Source organism: Macaca fascicularis, chromosome 5 (assembly GCF_037993035.2).
Source record: "Macaca fascicularis isolate 582-1 chromosome 5, T2T-MFA8v1.1".
Lineage (NCBI taxonomy): Eukaryota > Metazoa > Chordata > Mammalia > Primates > Cercopithecidae > Macaca > Macaca fascicularis.
The window spans coordinates 41,419,286-41,437,290 of record NC_088379.1 but is presented as its reverse complement, the minus strand read 5'-3'; the positions used below and the strand labels follow the sequence as shown (position 1 = coordinate 41,437,290).

The window sequence follows — 18,005 nt, the reverse complement described above, 5'->3', positions numbered from 1 at the left end:
ATTTGAAAGATTAACAAACTCGGTTTATTCAAATTTGGGTATTTGGCAGGCATCTTCTAAAAAAATGAACAAAATGAGTCTTATTTCAAGGAAAATAACAGTATTTGTTGCTAATGATAAAATACAAGCTTTTAAGTGAAAATTTAAGTTGAAAAACATATCCACCCCATCAGCCTGACAGTGTACCCATATTTAGAAATGTATCAACATCTGAAAGATCTATGTACCTCACTGAACCAGTATTTTCCAAAATAATAATTCATAATGTTATAGAATCATGCATGGGTAAAGGATTCATTCAGAGTATAAAGACAGACCAAAAGATTTTAATATAACAGTGTATAGTAGAGAATTAATCTTACCCAAAGGGAGGTTTGGCTTTTGTTCTCCATAACCTGGAGGGAATTTCTAGGCCCTTGACATGTCCTGCCTAAGAGTGTCTTTGTTTATCTGGGGGCATTAGCCACCAGACAGTCTAACAATGTGACATATGATGGGGGCCTTTGACCACACAGTATCTGCTCCACCTCTAGAGGGGCTAGAGACAAAAGGTCAGCCACTTAGGCAGTCAACCATGGAGCCTCAATAAAATCTCTGGTCGAGTCTCAGATGAGCTTCCTGGTTGGCAACACGTCATGCTACTGTCAAACTTCACTGCCAGGGGAGTAATACTGTACATTACAGAGAAAAGACAACTGAAACGTCATGTTTGGAACTTTCCTGGACCCTGCCCTATGCACTTCTTCTGTTGGCTGATTTCAATCAGTATCCCTTACCTGTAATAAACCAAACCATAATGGGTATAACATGATTTGGTGAGTTCTGAGAGTACTAGTGAATTATCAAACCTGAAGTGCTCTAGGGAACCTCCTGAACTCACAGTTGGTATGAGAAGGAAGGACAGTCTTGTAGACTGTGCCCCCTACCTTCACAAGTAGCATATGAAAAGAGACTATCACAATTATCTCAAAAGGCTATAGGAACAGTTCTCCTTTTCCTTCATATTCTTCGACCAAACAATCAAATCACTACGACAGAAGGCAGAAGCAGATATGGGACTGTAGCTGTCTTCTACTAAGTCAAGCATAAGAAACTTTTACAAAAATGTGAAATATCACTCTTCTAACTACGTTTTTCATTTTGGAAAATATAACTATTTATATAAAAATGTGGGCTTAGCGTGGTGGCTCATGCCTGTAATCCCAGCACTTTGGGAGGCTGGGGTGGGCAAATCACAAGGTCAGGAGTTCAAGATCAGCCTGGCCAACACAGTGAAACCCTGTCTCTAACTAAAAATACAAAAAAAAAAAAAAAAAAAGCCAGGCATGGTGGTGGGTGACTGTTATCCCAGCTACTCGGGAGGCTGAGGCAGGAGAATCCCTTGAACCTGGGAGGTAGAAGTTGCGGTGAGCTGAGATCACGCCACTGCACTCCAGCCTGGGCGACAGTGTGAGACTCCGTCTCAATTGAGAAAAAAAAAAAAATGTGGCCGGGTGGGGTGGCTCACTCCTGTAATTCCAGCACTTTGGGAGGCCAAGACAGGTGGATCACTTGAGGTCAGGAGTTCGATACCAGCCTGGCCAACATTTTGAAACGTCATCTCTGCTAAAAATACAAAAATTAGCCGGGCATGGTGGTGGGCACCTGTAGTCCCAGCTACTTGGGAGGCTGAGGCAGGAAAATCACTTGAACCCAGGAGGCAGAGGTTGCAGTGAGCCCAGATCGTGCCACTGCACTCCAGCCTAGGCAACAGAGTGAGACTCTATCTTAGTTAAAAAAAAAGAAGTTATTTGTATTAAATAGGTGTATGTTTTTAAAAGTAAATGATAAATATTTAAAAATTTATCTACTTTCATGTATGATTTGGTAAATATCAATAACTATAACTTAAATAAATAAAATCTCTTTGGGGTCTGCAATAATTTTTAAAAATGAAAGAGTCTTAAGACCAAAATATTTGAGAAATGCTCATCTAGAAACTTCAAAAATTGTCAGATAAAGCTCATGAACTATAATATTAACAAAATCTTATTTGAAGTACTTGTATTAATCTAATCAGATATCCAGATTCTCAAAGGAAAACTTACAGAGATGGAAGATTTTTCCTTCCATTTTTTACACAATTAAAGAATGGTCAATACCAACTGAAGAAAAAGCACTGCCTTCAACAAACTATATACATTAAAGATCATTTACAAGTTTTTATTCATTGCAAACATAATTCAAATGCCAATAAATGGCAATTTGAGAACACTGAGACATTTTAAAAGGCAACCTGATCCAGATCAGGTAGTATTTCAGTAACATAACCAATAAATTACAATAACCTCCAACTGAATAGAAACAAACAAAAACAGAAAATAATTTCAAATGGACTAAAAGCAAGATACACATTCTATTTTTTCTAACTTTTGACCAGAGTCTAAAGTTTCCCTTTTCATCTTTCTCTAGGAACTTTCAAAATGCTTATTTAATAACAACAAAAATCCTTTGACTATTTTAGAAACTAAGCAGGCAGCATAAAATAGTGGTTAAAAGTAAAGAATCTGGTTCAAATCACAACTTCCCTATTTCCTTGGGTAAATTATTCAACTTCTCTAAACCAGTCATTTTCTGGCTTATAAATACCTACACATTGTGGAGTTATGAGTGGGTTAAAGCATGCATGTGATGGATGCACTTAGTGTCTGCTGTAGATTAAGTACTCAAAAAAATAGCTGCCATTATCATTATGTTATTTTTATGAATACATCTTACTTTCAGTTCCTTCTCAAGTCTATCTACTTCAGCTCCTAAAGTATCAATAATATTTTCTCCATGTTTAAGCATAAAGGTCTCTAGTTCTTCAGGAGTTTTCACTTCTTGAATTTCCTATAAAGAAAATGAAAACAGGAAAATAAATTTTTTAAAAACCATAGTGGTACACTGATGACTCCTTAAAAAAAAAAAACCTTATAACAAACACCATTACGTTTAATGAACATTTTTAAAACTTTAAGCCACAGGCAATGGATTACCTATTTCCAAAACAATTCAGATCAAGAAAATTGAGTACAATACTACACAGAGGTAGCACTACAAAATTATTGGGGAATAATAGAGTCAATAAATAGTGTTAGAATAATTATTTTCCTATAAGAAAAAAAATTTAATCCCTATCTCAGACCATTAAAATAGTTGAAATGGATGAAAGACATAAGGGTAAAAAACAAACCACAAAACTACTAGAAGAGAAGATAATATTTTTATGATAATGGGATATGGAAGGATTTTTCATGCAAAAGAATAAAAAGCACAAAGGAAAAGATTACAAATCTGACATTAAAATTAAAAATCATATTAAATCTTTTGTATAACAACAAAAAGAAAAGGAAGCTACAAAGTGGAAAAAAATAATTGCATATATACAAGTAAGAATTAGTATCCAGGATATTAAAAATAAAGAGTTTTCCAGGAGTTTAAGACAAGCCTAGACAAGATGGTGAAACCCCATCTCTACTAAAAATACAAAAATTAGCCGGGTGTGGTGGCGGGCACCTGTAATCCCAGCTACTTGGGAGGCTGAATTGCTTGAACCCGGAAGCAGAGGTTGCAGTGAGCCGAGATCACGCCATTGCCCTCCAGCCTGGGCGACAGAGCAAGACTCTATCAAAAAATAATAATACAACACAATAAAATAAAGAGCTTTCAAATCTATAAGTGGAATACAAATGAACTTAAAACATGGAAAATCAGGCCAGGTGTGGTGGCTCACGCCCGTAATCCCAGCACTTTGGGAGGCTGAAGCGGGCGGATCACGAGGTCAGGAGATCAAGACCATCCTGACTAACATGGTGAAACCTGTCTCTACTAAAAATACGAAAAATTATCCAGGCGTGGTGGTGGGCACCTGTAGTCCCAGCTACTCGGGAGGCTGAGGCAGCAGAATGGCATGAACCCGGGAGGCGGAGCTTGCAGTGAGCCGAGATTGGGTCAGGGCACTCCAGCCTGGGCGACAGAGCAAGACTCCGACTCAAAAAATAAATAAATAAAACAAAAATAGAAAGAAAAAATCAGGGAGCAATGTAGAGGAAATCCCACTGGTCAACGAACTTCAATGTTTATTAACCTCAGTGCTCCAAGAAATAAAATTAGAACAAGATACTATTTCACACCTATGAAACTGGCAAAAATTTAGTAACTCTATCAATACAATCGTAAGAATATGAAGCAAGAACTTTGATATGCAATGATGGAAGTTAAATTGACACACTTTGGAAAATAATTTGGTAAGACCTAGGCAAGCTGAAGATAAGTATACCTAATGGCTCACCTATTTAAAGCTACCTATATATATATACCATACTAAAGAAACTTTCATATATGTGAACAAGGAAACATGTGAGAATACAATCATGGCATTGTTTCTTTCTTTCTTTTTTTTTTGATGGAGTCTCGCTCTGTCGCCCAGGCTGGAGTGCACTGGTGCGATCTCGGCTCACTGCAAGCTCTGCCTCCCAGGTTCAAGCGATTCTCCTGCCTCAGCCTGCTCAGTAGCTGGGACTACAGGCATGCACCACCATGCCCAGATAATTTTTGTCTTTTTAGTAGAGACGGTGTTTCACCATGTGGGCCAGGATGGTCTCAATCTCAATCTCTTGACCTTGTGATCCGCCCGCCTCAGCCTCCCAAAGTGCTGGGATTACAGGCGTGAGCCACGGAGCCCGGCCATGGCATTGTTTCTAATAGTAATACAAATGTCTATCAACTTGAGAAAAAATAAATAAATCACAGCATATTCATAGGATGAAATACTCTGTAACAATGAAAAATTGACTAGAGATATATAAATTAACATGGAAGAATCTAAAAAATATGTTGCTATGCAAATTGCAGAGATGCATACAGTAAGGTACCATTTATACCAATTTTTAAACATTCAAAAGTTACACATTATACTAAAAAATGCTGAAAAGTATAAAAATCTGAATGGAAAAGACAAGTACCAAGTTCAGCATAATGTTTAATTCTAGGGACGGAAGAAGAAGAATAAGATCTAGAAAGAGAAAATGGGGGCTTGAACTGTTTTTGCAATGATTTCTTTTTTTAAGACCTTAAGCAAACACACTGCAAGCAAAATGTTAAGATTTGACAGGGGCAAGTGGTAACATCTGTGCTGTTCATTATATTCTCTTTTATAAATTCTCTTTTAAACTATTCTTAATAAAAAATTGATTCTGGAGTCAGGCAGATTTAAATTCATATATGACTCCATCTCTATGGCACTACAATTTCAGGCAAGTTACTTAATTTCTCTGTGTCTCAATTTCTATATATGTTAAAATAAAAATGTTATTTCATTGTTGAAATAACAGGGTAGTTGAGGGTAAATTAGATTTAAAAAGATTAAATGCACATAGCAAGCACTTAGTAGTAAGTTTGTTCTGCTGCTGTCTCCTCTGCACCCCTCCATAGTAAATATAAAGGTCTCTGTTAAATTTTGGAACCTAAGAAGTTGAGAGCTAAAGTGTCTTCAAGATCTATAAAAAAATTTCATTTTGTTTACCTTAAAAGTATTTTTCTAACTCTCAGTTATGTAAGAAAATGATAAACTTACTTGTAACATTTGGTCAAAATCTTGTTTTTCCAAATATGATCTTGTAACAACTCGCCCATCAAAATCTACTTCTGCCTTAAATCTTACTTTACCTAATCCCAGATCTGTGGCTTTAACATCATGAATTGCCCTGCAATCAATAACAATGCATACAAATTTATTTATACATACATACACATATATACATACTTTAATAGCACAAAGGCTTGAATTATTGGTTTTTTCCCCACTAGTTATGAGAATGGACTAAGACGGCTTCAGAGCATTCACCATTAAGTACCACCTATCATTTTCTAAGGCCTGTCCATTTAACTTTTTTTTGGCATGATATCACACAAAGGTGCAAACTTAATGAATATTATTTTATGGTAATTTACACATATGAGTTATAAAGCTTGTGTATTAAAAATTCATTAACTCTGCCGGGCGCAGTGGCTCATGCCTGTAATTCCACCACTTTGGGAGACCGAGGCAGGAGGATCACCTGAGGTCAGGAGTTTGAGACCAGCCTGGCCAACAAACTCTGTCTCTACTAAAACTACAAAAATTAGCCAGGCGTGGGGGTGCATGCCTGTAATCCCAGCTACTAGAGAGGCTGAGGCAGGAGAATCGCTTGAACCCGGGAGGCAGAGGTTGCAGTGAGCCCAGATTGTGCCACTGCACTCCAGCCTGGGCAACAGAGTGAGACTCTGTCTCAAAAAAATAATAATAAAAATAATAATTATTCTATAAATATTCATTAACTCTAAATCACTTTTCTAAAATATCATGTTATCTCATAAGCTTTTGCCCCCATATATCCACTTAACAATTTCCTAAATGCCATATAAAAATTTGTTTTAATTTATAATGGTGTTTTAGAGTACATTAACCAATTGTATGTTCACTAGCTTCTTTAAAAGTCTTCATACAACGCTGTGAAGTTCTCTATTAGAATGAGGTTAATAGTAACTGCCACATGGGACTGATGTGCAGAATAATGAGCTAATACATATATAAAATGTTTAATATAGTACGAACTATAAGGCAGACATTTAATCAATGGCTTTCATAAGTGGATGATAGGGTGACATCTTTATTTTACAGATGATAAAACCATCCCAGAGGGGCATAAGTGACTTGCTCAAGGTAATTCAGCTAGTAAACAGCAGACTAGGACTCCCCAGCCCAGCTCCTCAGATATCCAAGCCCAGTAAGTAGTCTTTGCATCATACCCTTCTGCCTCCCAGACAGGAAAGCAGATACTCAAGCATAGCTACTTTTCATTCCTCCTGCTCTAACCCTCCGGAGTCAATCTTCCCTAGAAACTGTTGAGAAATTCTCTTCTTTCTACAGTGATCACTGTAAGATCTCTTCTGTACAGCTATATAAGAAATACCAAACACTCTGAATTCTGAGGACATAGAGATCTACTAGAAAAGCAAGCCTGAGTAAGACTCCAAGTATTCTTAAAACATTAGACCCTAATTTCTCAGCGATCCTGAGCAAGTTACTAAACACTGAGTCCAAAATTTTTTATCCATATAAAGAAGCTATATTTTAATCAACCATCAAGGGTGAAATAAGAATTAATGTTTTAATATTTATAAAGTTACACGTGCTCAAGTTAAAACAAAACTTGTTCAGATTGGCTGCAAGAGGCTGTATCATTATTCTTTTTTTTATTTCCTCTCGTGGTAACTCACAGAACATATTTATTCATTTTAAAAAATCATTTTTACTTTAGTTTTCACAGAGTATTAATACATTTCATTATTTGGCTGGTATGTAAATAGCAACTAATATATTTAGATATACTTTTTCCTTATGTTCTTACATATAATTAACTACAGACAGATAACTGTTTGGAGGGTTCCCAATGATTAATCCTTGCATCTACACACAAGCCCTTCTGTGATCCTCTCTCCCTGAATGTGGGCTATACCTACCAAATATGGCAAAGATGTCATTTCTAAGATCAGGTGACTCATCTGTGACTTCTGTCTTGTTCACACTCACTCTCTATTGCTTTATCAGCTTACACTCTTTGATTAAGCAAGCTGCCATGCTGAAGAGGCCCATTTGGCAAGGAGGTAAATCTTGCCAACAATCATGTGAGTAAGGTTGGAAGCAGCCCCTTCCCCAGGGGATGGCTGTAATTCCAGTCAACACCTTGATTACAGTCTATGAGAAACCCTGAAGTCGAAGACCCAGATAAGCTGTGCCCTGACTCCTGACTCACAGAAACTGTAAGATGACAGTATGTTGTTTAAACCCTAAGTTTTGGGCCAATCTGTCACACAACAGTAGGTAACTAATACACTATTTAAAAAATTGTATGAATTTTCTGGATTACTAATGTATTTTTTTTCCAACAATTGAATCCACAGATTTTCACTCTTCCAGAAAATTTCGAATTTGCTAGTCTTTCAGTTTATAGCTCTTTTTTAGACACTACTTACTAAACAATATATGCAAAATTATAAACATGTATGTACCAACAACAGAACACCAAAATATATGATGCCAAAACCGAGAAGAAATGAAGGGAGAAACAGATAATACAACAACAATAACTAGAGGCTTCAATACTTTCAATAATGGATAGAGGCCGGGCGCAGTGCTCACACCTAGCACTTTGGGAGGCCGAGGCAGGTGGATCACCTGAGGTCAGGAGTTTGAGATCAGCCTGGCCAACATGGCCAGTGATGAAACCTCGTCTCTCAGGAGTTTGAGACCAGCCTGGCCAACATGGCCAGTGGTGAAACCTCATCTCTACTAAAAATACAAAAATTAGCTGGGCATGGTGGCAAGCACCTGTAATCCCAGCTACTTGGGAGGGTGAGGCAGGAGAATCACTTGAACCTGGGAGGCAGAGGTTGCAGTGAGTCAAGATTGTGCCACTGCACTCCAGCCTAGGCAACAAGAACAAAACTCCATCAAAAAAAAAAGGATAGAACAATAGAGCAAGAAGACAATTAGGGAAATTGAAGTCACTATAAGCCAATTAAACCTAACAACCATCTACAGAACACTCTATACAACAACAGCAGAATATATATTCTTCTCAAGTGCATATGAATATTATCCAAGACTATATGTAAGGCCATAAAACAAACCTTAGTAAATTTAAAAGGACAGAAATAATAAAAAATATGTTCTTTGACCACAATAGAACAAAATAATAAACCAATAATGGAAAGAAATCTGTGCAACTCACAACTATGTAAAAATTAAGTAACATATTTTCCTAAATAACTGAAAAGAATAAAAAAAAAAAGAAAATACTATTAAATGAATGAAAATGGCACAATATACGGAAATGTATGGAATGCAGAGAAAGCAACACTTAAAGGAAAATTTGTAGCTCTAATTGTCTATTTTAAAAAAGAAGAAACATCAAATTAAAAGCTTAACCTTAAGAAACTGGAAAGGCCGGGCGCGGTGGCTCAAGCCTGTAATCCCAGCACTTTGGGAGGCCGAGACGGGCGGATCACGAGGTCAGGAGATTGAGACCATCCTGGCTAACACGGTGAAACCCCGTCTCTACTAAAAAATACAAAAAACTAGCCGGGCGAGGTGGCGGGCGCCTGTAGTCCCAGCTACTCGGGAGGCTGAGGCAGGAGAATGGCGTAAACCCGGGAGGCGGAGCTTGCAGTGAGCCGAGATCGTGCCACTGCACTCCAGCCTGGGTGACAGAGCCAGACTCCGTCTCAAAAAAAAAAAAAAAAAAAAAAAAGAAACTGGAAAAAGAGCAAACTAAACCGAAAGCAAGCAGATGAAAAAAATAATAAAGATTAAAGCAGAAATTCATGAAAAAGAAAATAGAAAAACAACAGAGAAAGTCAATTAAACCAAAAGCTGGTTCTTTAGAAAGATCAAGAAAATGAACAAACCTTTAGCTAAACTGACAAAAGAGAAGATTCAAATTACAGAAATGAAAGATGAGACATCTGTACCAACACTAAAGAAATAAAATGGATTACAAAGGAATATTATAAATGGCTGTATACCAACAAATTAGGTAAATTAGAAGCAAAAGACAAATTCCTAGAATACAAGCTACTTAAACAAAGTCAAGAAGAAATAGACAATCTGAACAGATCCATAACAAGAGACAGAATTACGAAGCAAAAAACTACCCACACAGCAAAGCTCACATCCAGATAGCTGAATTCTACCATTTAAAGAAGCTGACATCAATTATTCACAAACTCTTCCAAAAAAAATAGGAGAGAACATTTCCCAACTCATTCTCTGAAGCCAGTATTATCTTAATACCAAAACGAGACAAAAACATCACAAGGAAAGGATATTAATTTGGATTATCTCACATTATGTTACTAAATCTAATACTGATTTTCAGAATGCTCAACTTCTAATCTGTTTTTTTTTTTTTTTTTTTTAAGAGACAGGGTTTTGCTATGCTGCCCAGGCTATAGTGCGGTAAGTGGCTATTCACAGACATGATCATTGCACACTAGCCTCAAACTCTTGGCCTCAAGTGATCCTCCTGCCTCAGCCTCCCAAGTAACTGGAACTATAGGCGTGTGCCACTGTGCCCATCTCTCAATTTCTAATCTTGTTCCAATGAGATAGTTACTTTTCTAGATTAAACATATAGGGCATAGAATATAAATCTAGTAATCATTAATATGTTTTACTAATTCAGATACGCATGTCATTTTTAAAAGATTTAAAGATTTCAAGTATAATACACAAAAAAATCTTATTTTAAAGTTTGAAAAAATATATAACAAGTTAGTAGAAAATTGGGTTTTTAAAGGTTTGTTCTTTCATTTCATTATAAAACCGCAATGCTGCTGGAATTTCACTGAAAAGCACTATTAGAATTCTATATCTCTTCTTCTGATTATCTCCTAAGTCTCCAATCTTTAGTTTTAAAAATTTAAAAGATAAAGATTATGAGAAAAATATTTAAAAATAAGTTAAAACAAAGTCTATTTTCAAAATAAATATAAATTATATTTAATTTGGTAATCATTTTTCAATGAACAAAAATCTTTTTAAATTTGTAATTGCAATGCAAATATAAGGCAACTCTACAGGTTCCATATTAAGTATTTCCACATTAAGAAGACAACTACTTTACAGATTCAATGCCATCCCATCAAGCTACCAATGACTTTCTTAACAATTGGAAAAAACTAAAGTTCATATGGAACCAAAAAAGAGCCCACATTGCCAAGACAATCCTAAGCCAAAAGAACAAAGCTGGAGGCATCACGCTATCTGACTTGAAACTATACTACAAGGCTACAGTAATCAAAACAACATGGTACTGGTACCAAAACAGAGATATAGACCAATGGAACAGAACAGAGACCTCAGAAATAATACCACACATCTACAAACATCTGATCTTTGAAAAACCTGACAAAAACAAGAAATGGGGAAAGGATTCCCTATTTAATAAATGGTGCCGGGAAAACTGGCAAGCCATATGTAGAAAGCTGAAACTAGATCCCTTCCTTACACCTTATACAAAAATTAATTCAAGATGGATTAAAGACTTAAATGTTAGACCTAATACCATAAAAACCCTAGAAAACCTAAGCAATACATTCAGGACATAGGCATGGGCAAGGACTTCATGTCTAAAACACCAAAAGCAATGGCAACAAAAGCCAAAATTGACAAATGGGATCTAATTAAACTAAAGAGCTTCTGCACAGCAAAAGAAACTACCATCAGTGAACAGGCAACCTACAGAATGGGAGAAAATTTTTGCAATCTACTCATCTGACAAAGGGCTAATATCCAGAATCTACAAAGAACTCAAACAAATTTACAAGAAAAAAAACAAACAACTCCATCAAAAAGTGGGCAAAGGATATGAACAGACACTTCTCAAAAGAAGACATTTATGCAGCCAACAGACACATGAAAAAATGCTCATCATCACTTGCCATCAGAGAAATGCAAATCAAAACCACAATGAGATACCATCTCACACCAGTTAGAATGGCAATCATTAAAAAGTCAGGAAACAACAGGTGCTGGAGAGGATGTGGAGAAATAGGAACACTTTTACACTGTTGGTGGGACTATAAACTAGTTCAACCATTGTGGAAGACAGTGTGGCGATTCCTGAAGGATCTAAAACTAGAAATACCATTTGACCCAGCCATCCCATTATGGGGTATATACCCAAAGGATTATAAGTCATGCTGCTATAAAGACACATGCACACATATGTTTACTGTGGCACTATTCACAATAGCAAAGATTTGGAACCAACCCACATGTCCATCAATGATAGACTGGATTAAGAAAATGTGGCGCATATATACCGTGGAATACTATGCAGCCATAAAAAAGGATGAGTTCATGTCCTATGTAGGGACGTGGATGAAGCTGGAAACCATCATTCTCAGCAAACTATCTGAGGACAGAAAACCAAACACCGCATGTTCTCACTCATAAGTGGGAACTGAACAATGAGAACACTTGGACATAGGAAGGGGAACATGACACACTGGGGCCTGTCGTGGGGTCGGGCGAGAGGGATGGCATTGGGGGATATACCTAATGTAAACGACGAGTTAATGGGTGCAGCACACCAACATGGAACATGTATACGTATGTAACAAACCTGCACGATGTGCACATGTACCCTAGCACTTAAAGTATAATAATAAAAAAATAAATAAAAAAAGAAGACAACTACTTTGCAAACTTCTATTCTCATAATATCAACTTACTGTTCCTTATTCTAAAAATTAGAAGTATAGAAAATTTAAAAGGAAACTTACAAGGAGTTTCCTAAGTGTATTCCTTTTTCCTTCCAGGATTATAATTCTGAAAAGTTACAGACTAAAAAGTTCTGAAGACCAGGAATCCAAAACTTCCTCTGGAAGTATTTACAAATGAAGCATTTCTGTTTTTAAATATGTTTTTGTAAGCCTTAACAGGATTACTGGAATAAGGCTGACCTTACTGATGGGTCATTCTCCAGGAGTTCAGTGAGCCGTTGTACTTGTTCTGGCTGGATGGACCGCCCTAAGAGTGCTTCTGTGTTAGTGTAGATGAGGAATGCTGAGACCACACCTAATAAGGTGCCCACACCCAAAGAACCTAGGCTGTCATACAGTGGATTGCCTAAATAAAGCACACACACAAAAAAAATCAGTAAATTAACATTTTCTATTATTTCAGTGAACTTTATAGAGAGCAAAGAACCAGAACCAGAAATCAAGGCACTTGAAATTTATTCCTAATTTCTTTAATTACTTCCTTTAATGACTCCTAATAGTTTTAATATATTTTAATATACTACAAAATGAGGATGCTACAACTTGCTTCCATAACAGCATTATGTGACATAATTAAGATCTACTTGTACCTGTCATTACATATGTGAAGTTTCTGAGCACACAGACACCAATACAAAAAAATGACATAATGAAGAGTCCATTTCTTTTTTTTTTTTTTTTTTTTTTTTGAGACGGAGTCTTGCTCTGTGCCCCAGGCTGGAGTGCAGTGGCGCGATCTCGGCTCACTGCAAGCTCCGCCCCCCTGGGTTCACGCCATTCTCCTGCCTCAGCCTCCCGAGTAGCTGGGACTACAGGTGCCCGCCACCTCGCCCGGCTAATTTTCTTGTATTTTTAGTAGAGACGGGGTCATTTCTTTTAGATATATCAGTAGCACTTTTCCTACACCACAGACAAAATAACAGTAAAATCAAAAGCTGAAAGAAACCATTTTCTGTGTCGTCTTCCTACTAATGTTCTGTAAGAGAATTAAGCCCTACAGAAAATAATATGGGTGACTCTCTTCTCATCCAACCAAGGATGATATATAGCTAGTATCATTCTAGATACAAAGGAGAGAACTTAATTCATTATATGCCGTAGGTGCCTCAATGTGGTACTTCTCAAAGTGTGGTTCCTGGACCAGCAGCATCACTTGAAAACTTGGTAGAAAAGCAGATTCTCAGACCTCATTTCAGGCCTCTGAATAAAAAATTCTGGATGTGGGTTTCAGCATTCTGTGTTTCCCCAAGCCCTGTAGGTGATTCTGATTCTAATATTTGCCTTAGGTTGTCAGGGCTTCTCTCCCAGAACCAATGAGAAAGGCTGATTTATCATCTATGAATGTATAAGTAATATTTATATAATAGACACATTTTAAATCTTTATAAATAAATACATTTTAAATCTTTATAATAAATTTTACACATGGCTTTTATGACAAGTCTTTTTATTCCAAAGATGAAATGTCATCAATATATTTAACTCTTTTAATGCTTGACAAAACATATATTTTGCTAAGCTATAACACTAAAAAGCAAACTCGTTTATCTATACTGTTAAAAATGATCCACTTGTAAAACATTATCCATTAGAAGTTTTGTAATTATAGAGCTCAAAATCAAATACTGCTCTTTAGAAATCCAAATGTAAAGTTATTTTTATTTAAATATATACATTCATGTACTCCTACAGAAATCACAGGAATATTAGCTGAAAGAAAATACCTTTTTAAAGAAAACTTTTATTTCTTGGCATGTTATTTAATTTAATTTGAATAAATTAGCTAATTAAGAAAAATTTAATTCATGTAAAATACATTACATAGTTTTGTAAGTTTGATCTGATTGGTTTCTGTTATGTAAAAGAAAATAAATTATTCAAAGTTGACTTCTGCATCAAGTCACACTTTCCTCAAGCCTAAAATTTCGCTAGTAATTTATGTTCAAAAACAGTCTAAAACTAAATGGTCAACCAGAAAAACAATCAACACTTTTACAAATATTTTGGATCACAATAAACATCAGAGAATGCTGGTTTGGTCTTAAAATGCACACTCAGAATGAGAAAGAAGTATTCATATTTCAGACTATTTGAAGAAACCCTGCAGAATTGTGGAAGCTTGTCACTTAAAATTATTTTAAATATGTAAGGACAAATAGAGAAGAATGGAAGACGTTCCTTTCCAAGAGAATTCCAACTTCATAAATTGAGTCTTTTCATGCTAAATGGTTCTTTGTTTTAGAAAATAAAAATAAAATAGAATTTCTGTCTTTTCATTTACCTGTATTGTATTGGCCCTCAAAACACTTAATTAGCTACCAAAATGAGGATAGAACCAACTTAAAGAAATAGGAAGGCAACAGTAGTTATTATTGGCATTAAGGGTAGAAAAAGACAAATGAACAAGAGCCACAATATATGGTAAGTCTTCATTTATGTTGTCAATAGTTTCTTAGAACTGCGACTTTATAGGGAACAACATATAACAAAACCAATTTTACCATAAACTAACCAATATAAACAACAGTTAAGGTCTGGTGGGGTGCAGTGGCTCACGCCTGTAATCCCAACACTTTGGAAGGCCAAGGTGGGAGGATCACCCGAGGTCGGGAGTTTCAGATCAGCCTGACCAATATGGAGAAAACCCGTCTCTACTAAAAATACAAAACTAGCTGGGTGTGGTGGCGCATGCCTGTAATCCTAGCTACTCAGGAGGCTGAGGCAGGAGAATCGCTTCAACCTGGGAGGTGGAGGTTGCAGTGAGCTGATATTGCGCCATTGCACTCCAGCCTGGGCAACAAGAGCAAAATTCCGTCTCAAAAAAAAAAAAAAAGAGTTAAGTTCCTATGGCATATTTCTGGTCACAAAAACATCACTCAACTTCTAAGACCCAAAACATGTCTAATATTGAACACCAAAATAAATGTGGGCTATACGTACATTTTTAAAAATTAATGAAAACTATGTAAAATAAGTATTTACCCAATTTTTGGTGAATCAGTGAGTATCGGCAATAGTGGTCGTGGTGGGTTAAATCAAAGAATAAAGTTTGCAAAGTGAAAATTGTAAGGAACACCTATTACCACCACATAATTCAAAAATAAACAACCACAAACATGTGGGCTTGCTGAGCGCTTTCATACATCAGTTATTGTCCTGTATCTGTCTGATTATCACCCACTTGAGCCTATCCTAGCAGCTCAGGACACAAGAAGGAACCAGACCTGGCCAGGATGCCATCCCATGGCAGGCCACACTTAAATACACCCCCACATTCACTCAGAATGGGACTATTTAGACACCCCAATTCACTGACCATGCACAGCATTGTGATGTGGGAGGTAGTCAGAGTGCCTTTACCACGCAGGTAAAGGGAGAATGAGCAAACTCCACAGAGATGGTGGCCCCAGTTAGGAATTGTTATTTTTCGCAACAACGTTATAACAAAATCAAGTTGAACAAAACAATGTTATTTTAGGATCTATGTATATTTGTTTGGAACTTTAGAGTTCATTAAAACTTATCTTTTCTTAATAAACCTATGAGGTTACCAAGGCAAATATTATCCACACTTTTATAGGTAAATAAAAAGTTCACAGTGATTGCACAATTTTTAAAGTCACAGCTAGAAAGACTTACAGCATTACAGAAATCCTCTACAAATAGCCTTATTTCTAATTTAGAGACATTTTTAATTCAAATAAACCTGAATACTTCTGCTGACCAAATCTTATACAAGTCAATGATTAGTATGGAATTAATATTTAACAATTTATTGGTTTATTATTATTCAATGATATAAGAGAAAATTCCCACATATTAGAGAATTATTTAGGTAGGACAAATCACCCGTAATTTAAGAAATGTTTACCTGTTATAGAAGTAAGGCCCATGCAAGTGGCTGCTATTATAACTCCCAAGACTGCAGCAGTATCCTCCAATAATATCACATTTGTACTAGGATCACGACTTTCCATTACTTAGTCATTGGGGAAGAGACAAGAAAAATAAATTTCTAAAATTTTAACTTGATACTACCAGGTAACATTTTAATAAGTATCCATTTAAAATCAAGACATAAATTAAGATAAAAGTGTATGAGAGATTATGATTTTAAAAACCTTGTTCAATGCAAACATAATTTCTTGGCTTAAATGTCAACAATAACTGATACATAAAGTTAAATTACTTTCTCAAGTTATATAACCATATAAAGAAATACCTTAGTTCACTTAAGTCAAATCCAAATATAAAGTATCCATGTTCAAATTTCTACACTACTTTTCTTTTTAATAAGGGCTGAAAGATATGTAGGAGCCACATAGGGATGATATTTAGATATATTTTGTACATATCTATTAGGAACAAAGCAATAACAGTACTAAGTAATTTTAAGCAAATAAGGGAGGTGAAACAAACACCTGCTTTCTAAAATACATACCATACTTGTAAAATGTCATTCCTTTGGCCCGAGCATTCCTACGAAGTTCATTTACAGCAACAAGAAGTGTTGCTAAAAGAAAAGCATTCATATCAGCAAGACAGAAACTTCATGCCTCCAAACTTTAAAGATGGCATCTCAAAAGATAAACAAATAAGCACAACATTTTAAAACTAGGGATGGCAATCAGGAAAAGTTATATGTTAATTAGTTGTTATCAATTAATCATTATAATATAATGAACCCCATAATTCTAAACCATAATAATTAAATACAATTACTAATAACAACAGCTTTAGTTTATTGAAGAGCTGCTATTTGGCAGCACCACACTAACCACAATCATTTTTGAGCCTCCCAATCTTTTGAGACAGGTGGTGTTATAACCATTTTACAGACTTTCAAAGATGAGAGGCCCCATAAACATATACCGTTAGGATCTGTCAATAAAAAATAATCTTAATTTTAAAAATAGATGAAGGGAACATCATACACAGAAAGTTACAATGTTTTGAAGTAAACATGAGCACAGCAGTGAATCAGGCAGTTTTATACTGATATTAGCAGTTCTCTGTCATCATACTGCTATAGAGGTGTATTTCAAAAACGTTGAAATATTTGTATCACAAGAGCCTGGCTTCTTCTGATGAACACTATTAAGTGCTAATTTTTAAAGTTCAGTTTAGTTATGCTTTTTATACTCGCTTTCAAATGTTTTGAGTATTATGATACTCAAAAACGAAACATACTTTCCCTTTAAAATAAATAAAATAATTATTTATCCAATTTTTAGTGAATCAGCAAGTAACGGCAATAGCAGTGGTATTGGGTTCAATCAAGGAATAACGTTTACAAAGTGAAAATTGTAAGGAACACCTCTTACCACCACATAGTTTAAAAATAACCACAAATATGGTGGGCTTGCTAAGCACTTTCATGCCACATCAGTTATTGTCCTGCATCTATCTGACTGTCACCTACTTGAGCCTATCCTAGCAGCTCAGGACACAAGAAGAAACGAGCCCTGGCCAGGATGCCATCCCATGGCAGGGCGCACTTACACACACCCCCACAGCTATCCATTATTGAAACAACCACAGTACATCATACAAAGACTTTACTCCCTAAAACTAGAGAAAGCTTAGATGACTATTCCCACACTTACTTTTCTTTAATCAACAGAACTTAGCAAACTATAATATGAACAGCTGAA

The 18,005-nt window shown here is 36.0% G+C and overlaps 1 protein-coding gene across 5 annotated transcripts in view; it reads right to left on the bottom strand.

The window, feature by feature from the left end:
- Nucleotides 1–18,005, bottom strand: part of SLC30A9 (solute carrier family 30 member 9) — a 105,420-nt gene that overhangs the window by 5,737 nt on the left and 81,678 nt on the right. For 2 of the 5 annotated variants that reach the window (XM_045392296.3, XM_074039708.1), the window contains 5 exons: nt 16,793–16,864; nt 16,223–16,330; nt 12,532–12,697; nt 5,597–5,726; nt 2,758–2,871 (listed from right to left, as the gene is read on the bottom strand). In XM_045392296.3, the coding sequence (XP_045248231.1) occupies nt 2,758–2,871; nt 5,597–5,726; nt 12,532–12,697; nt 16,223–16,330; nt 16,793–16,864 (590 nt within the window). The remainder of the gene's footprint in view (nt 1–2,757; nt 2,872–5,596; nt 5,727–12,531; nt 12,698–16,222; nt 16,331–16,792; nt 16,865–18,005) is intronic. The other 3 variants (XR_012434802.1, XM_045392297.3, XM_074039707.1) reach the window with 3 other exon arrangements.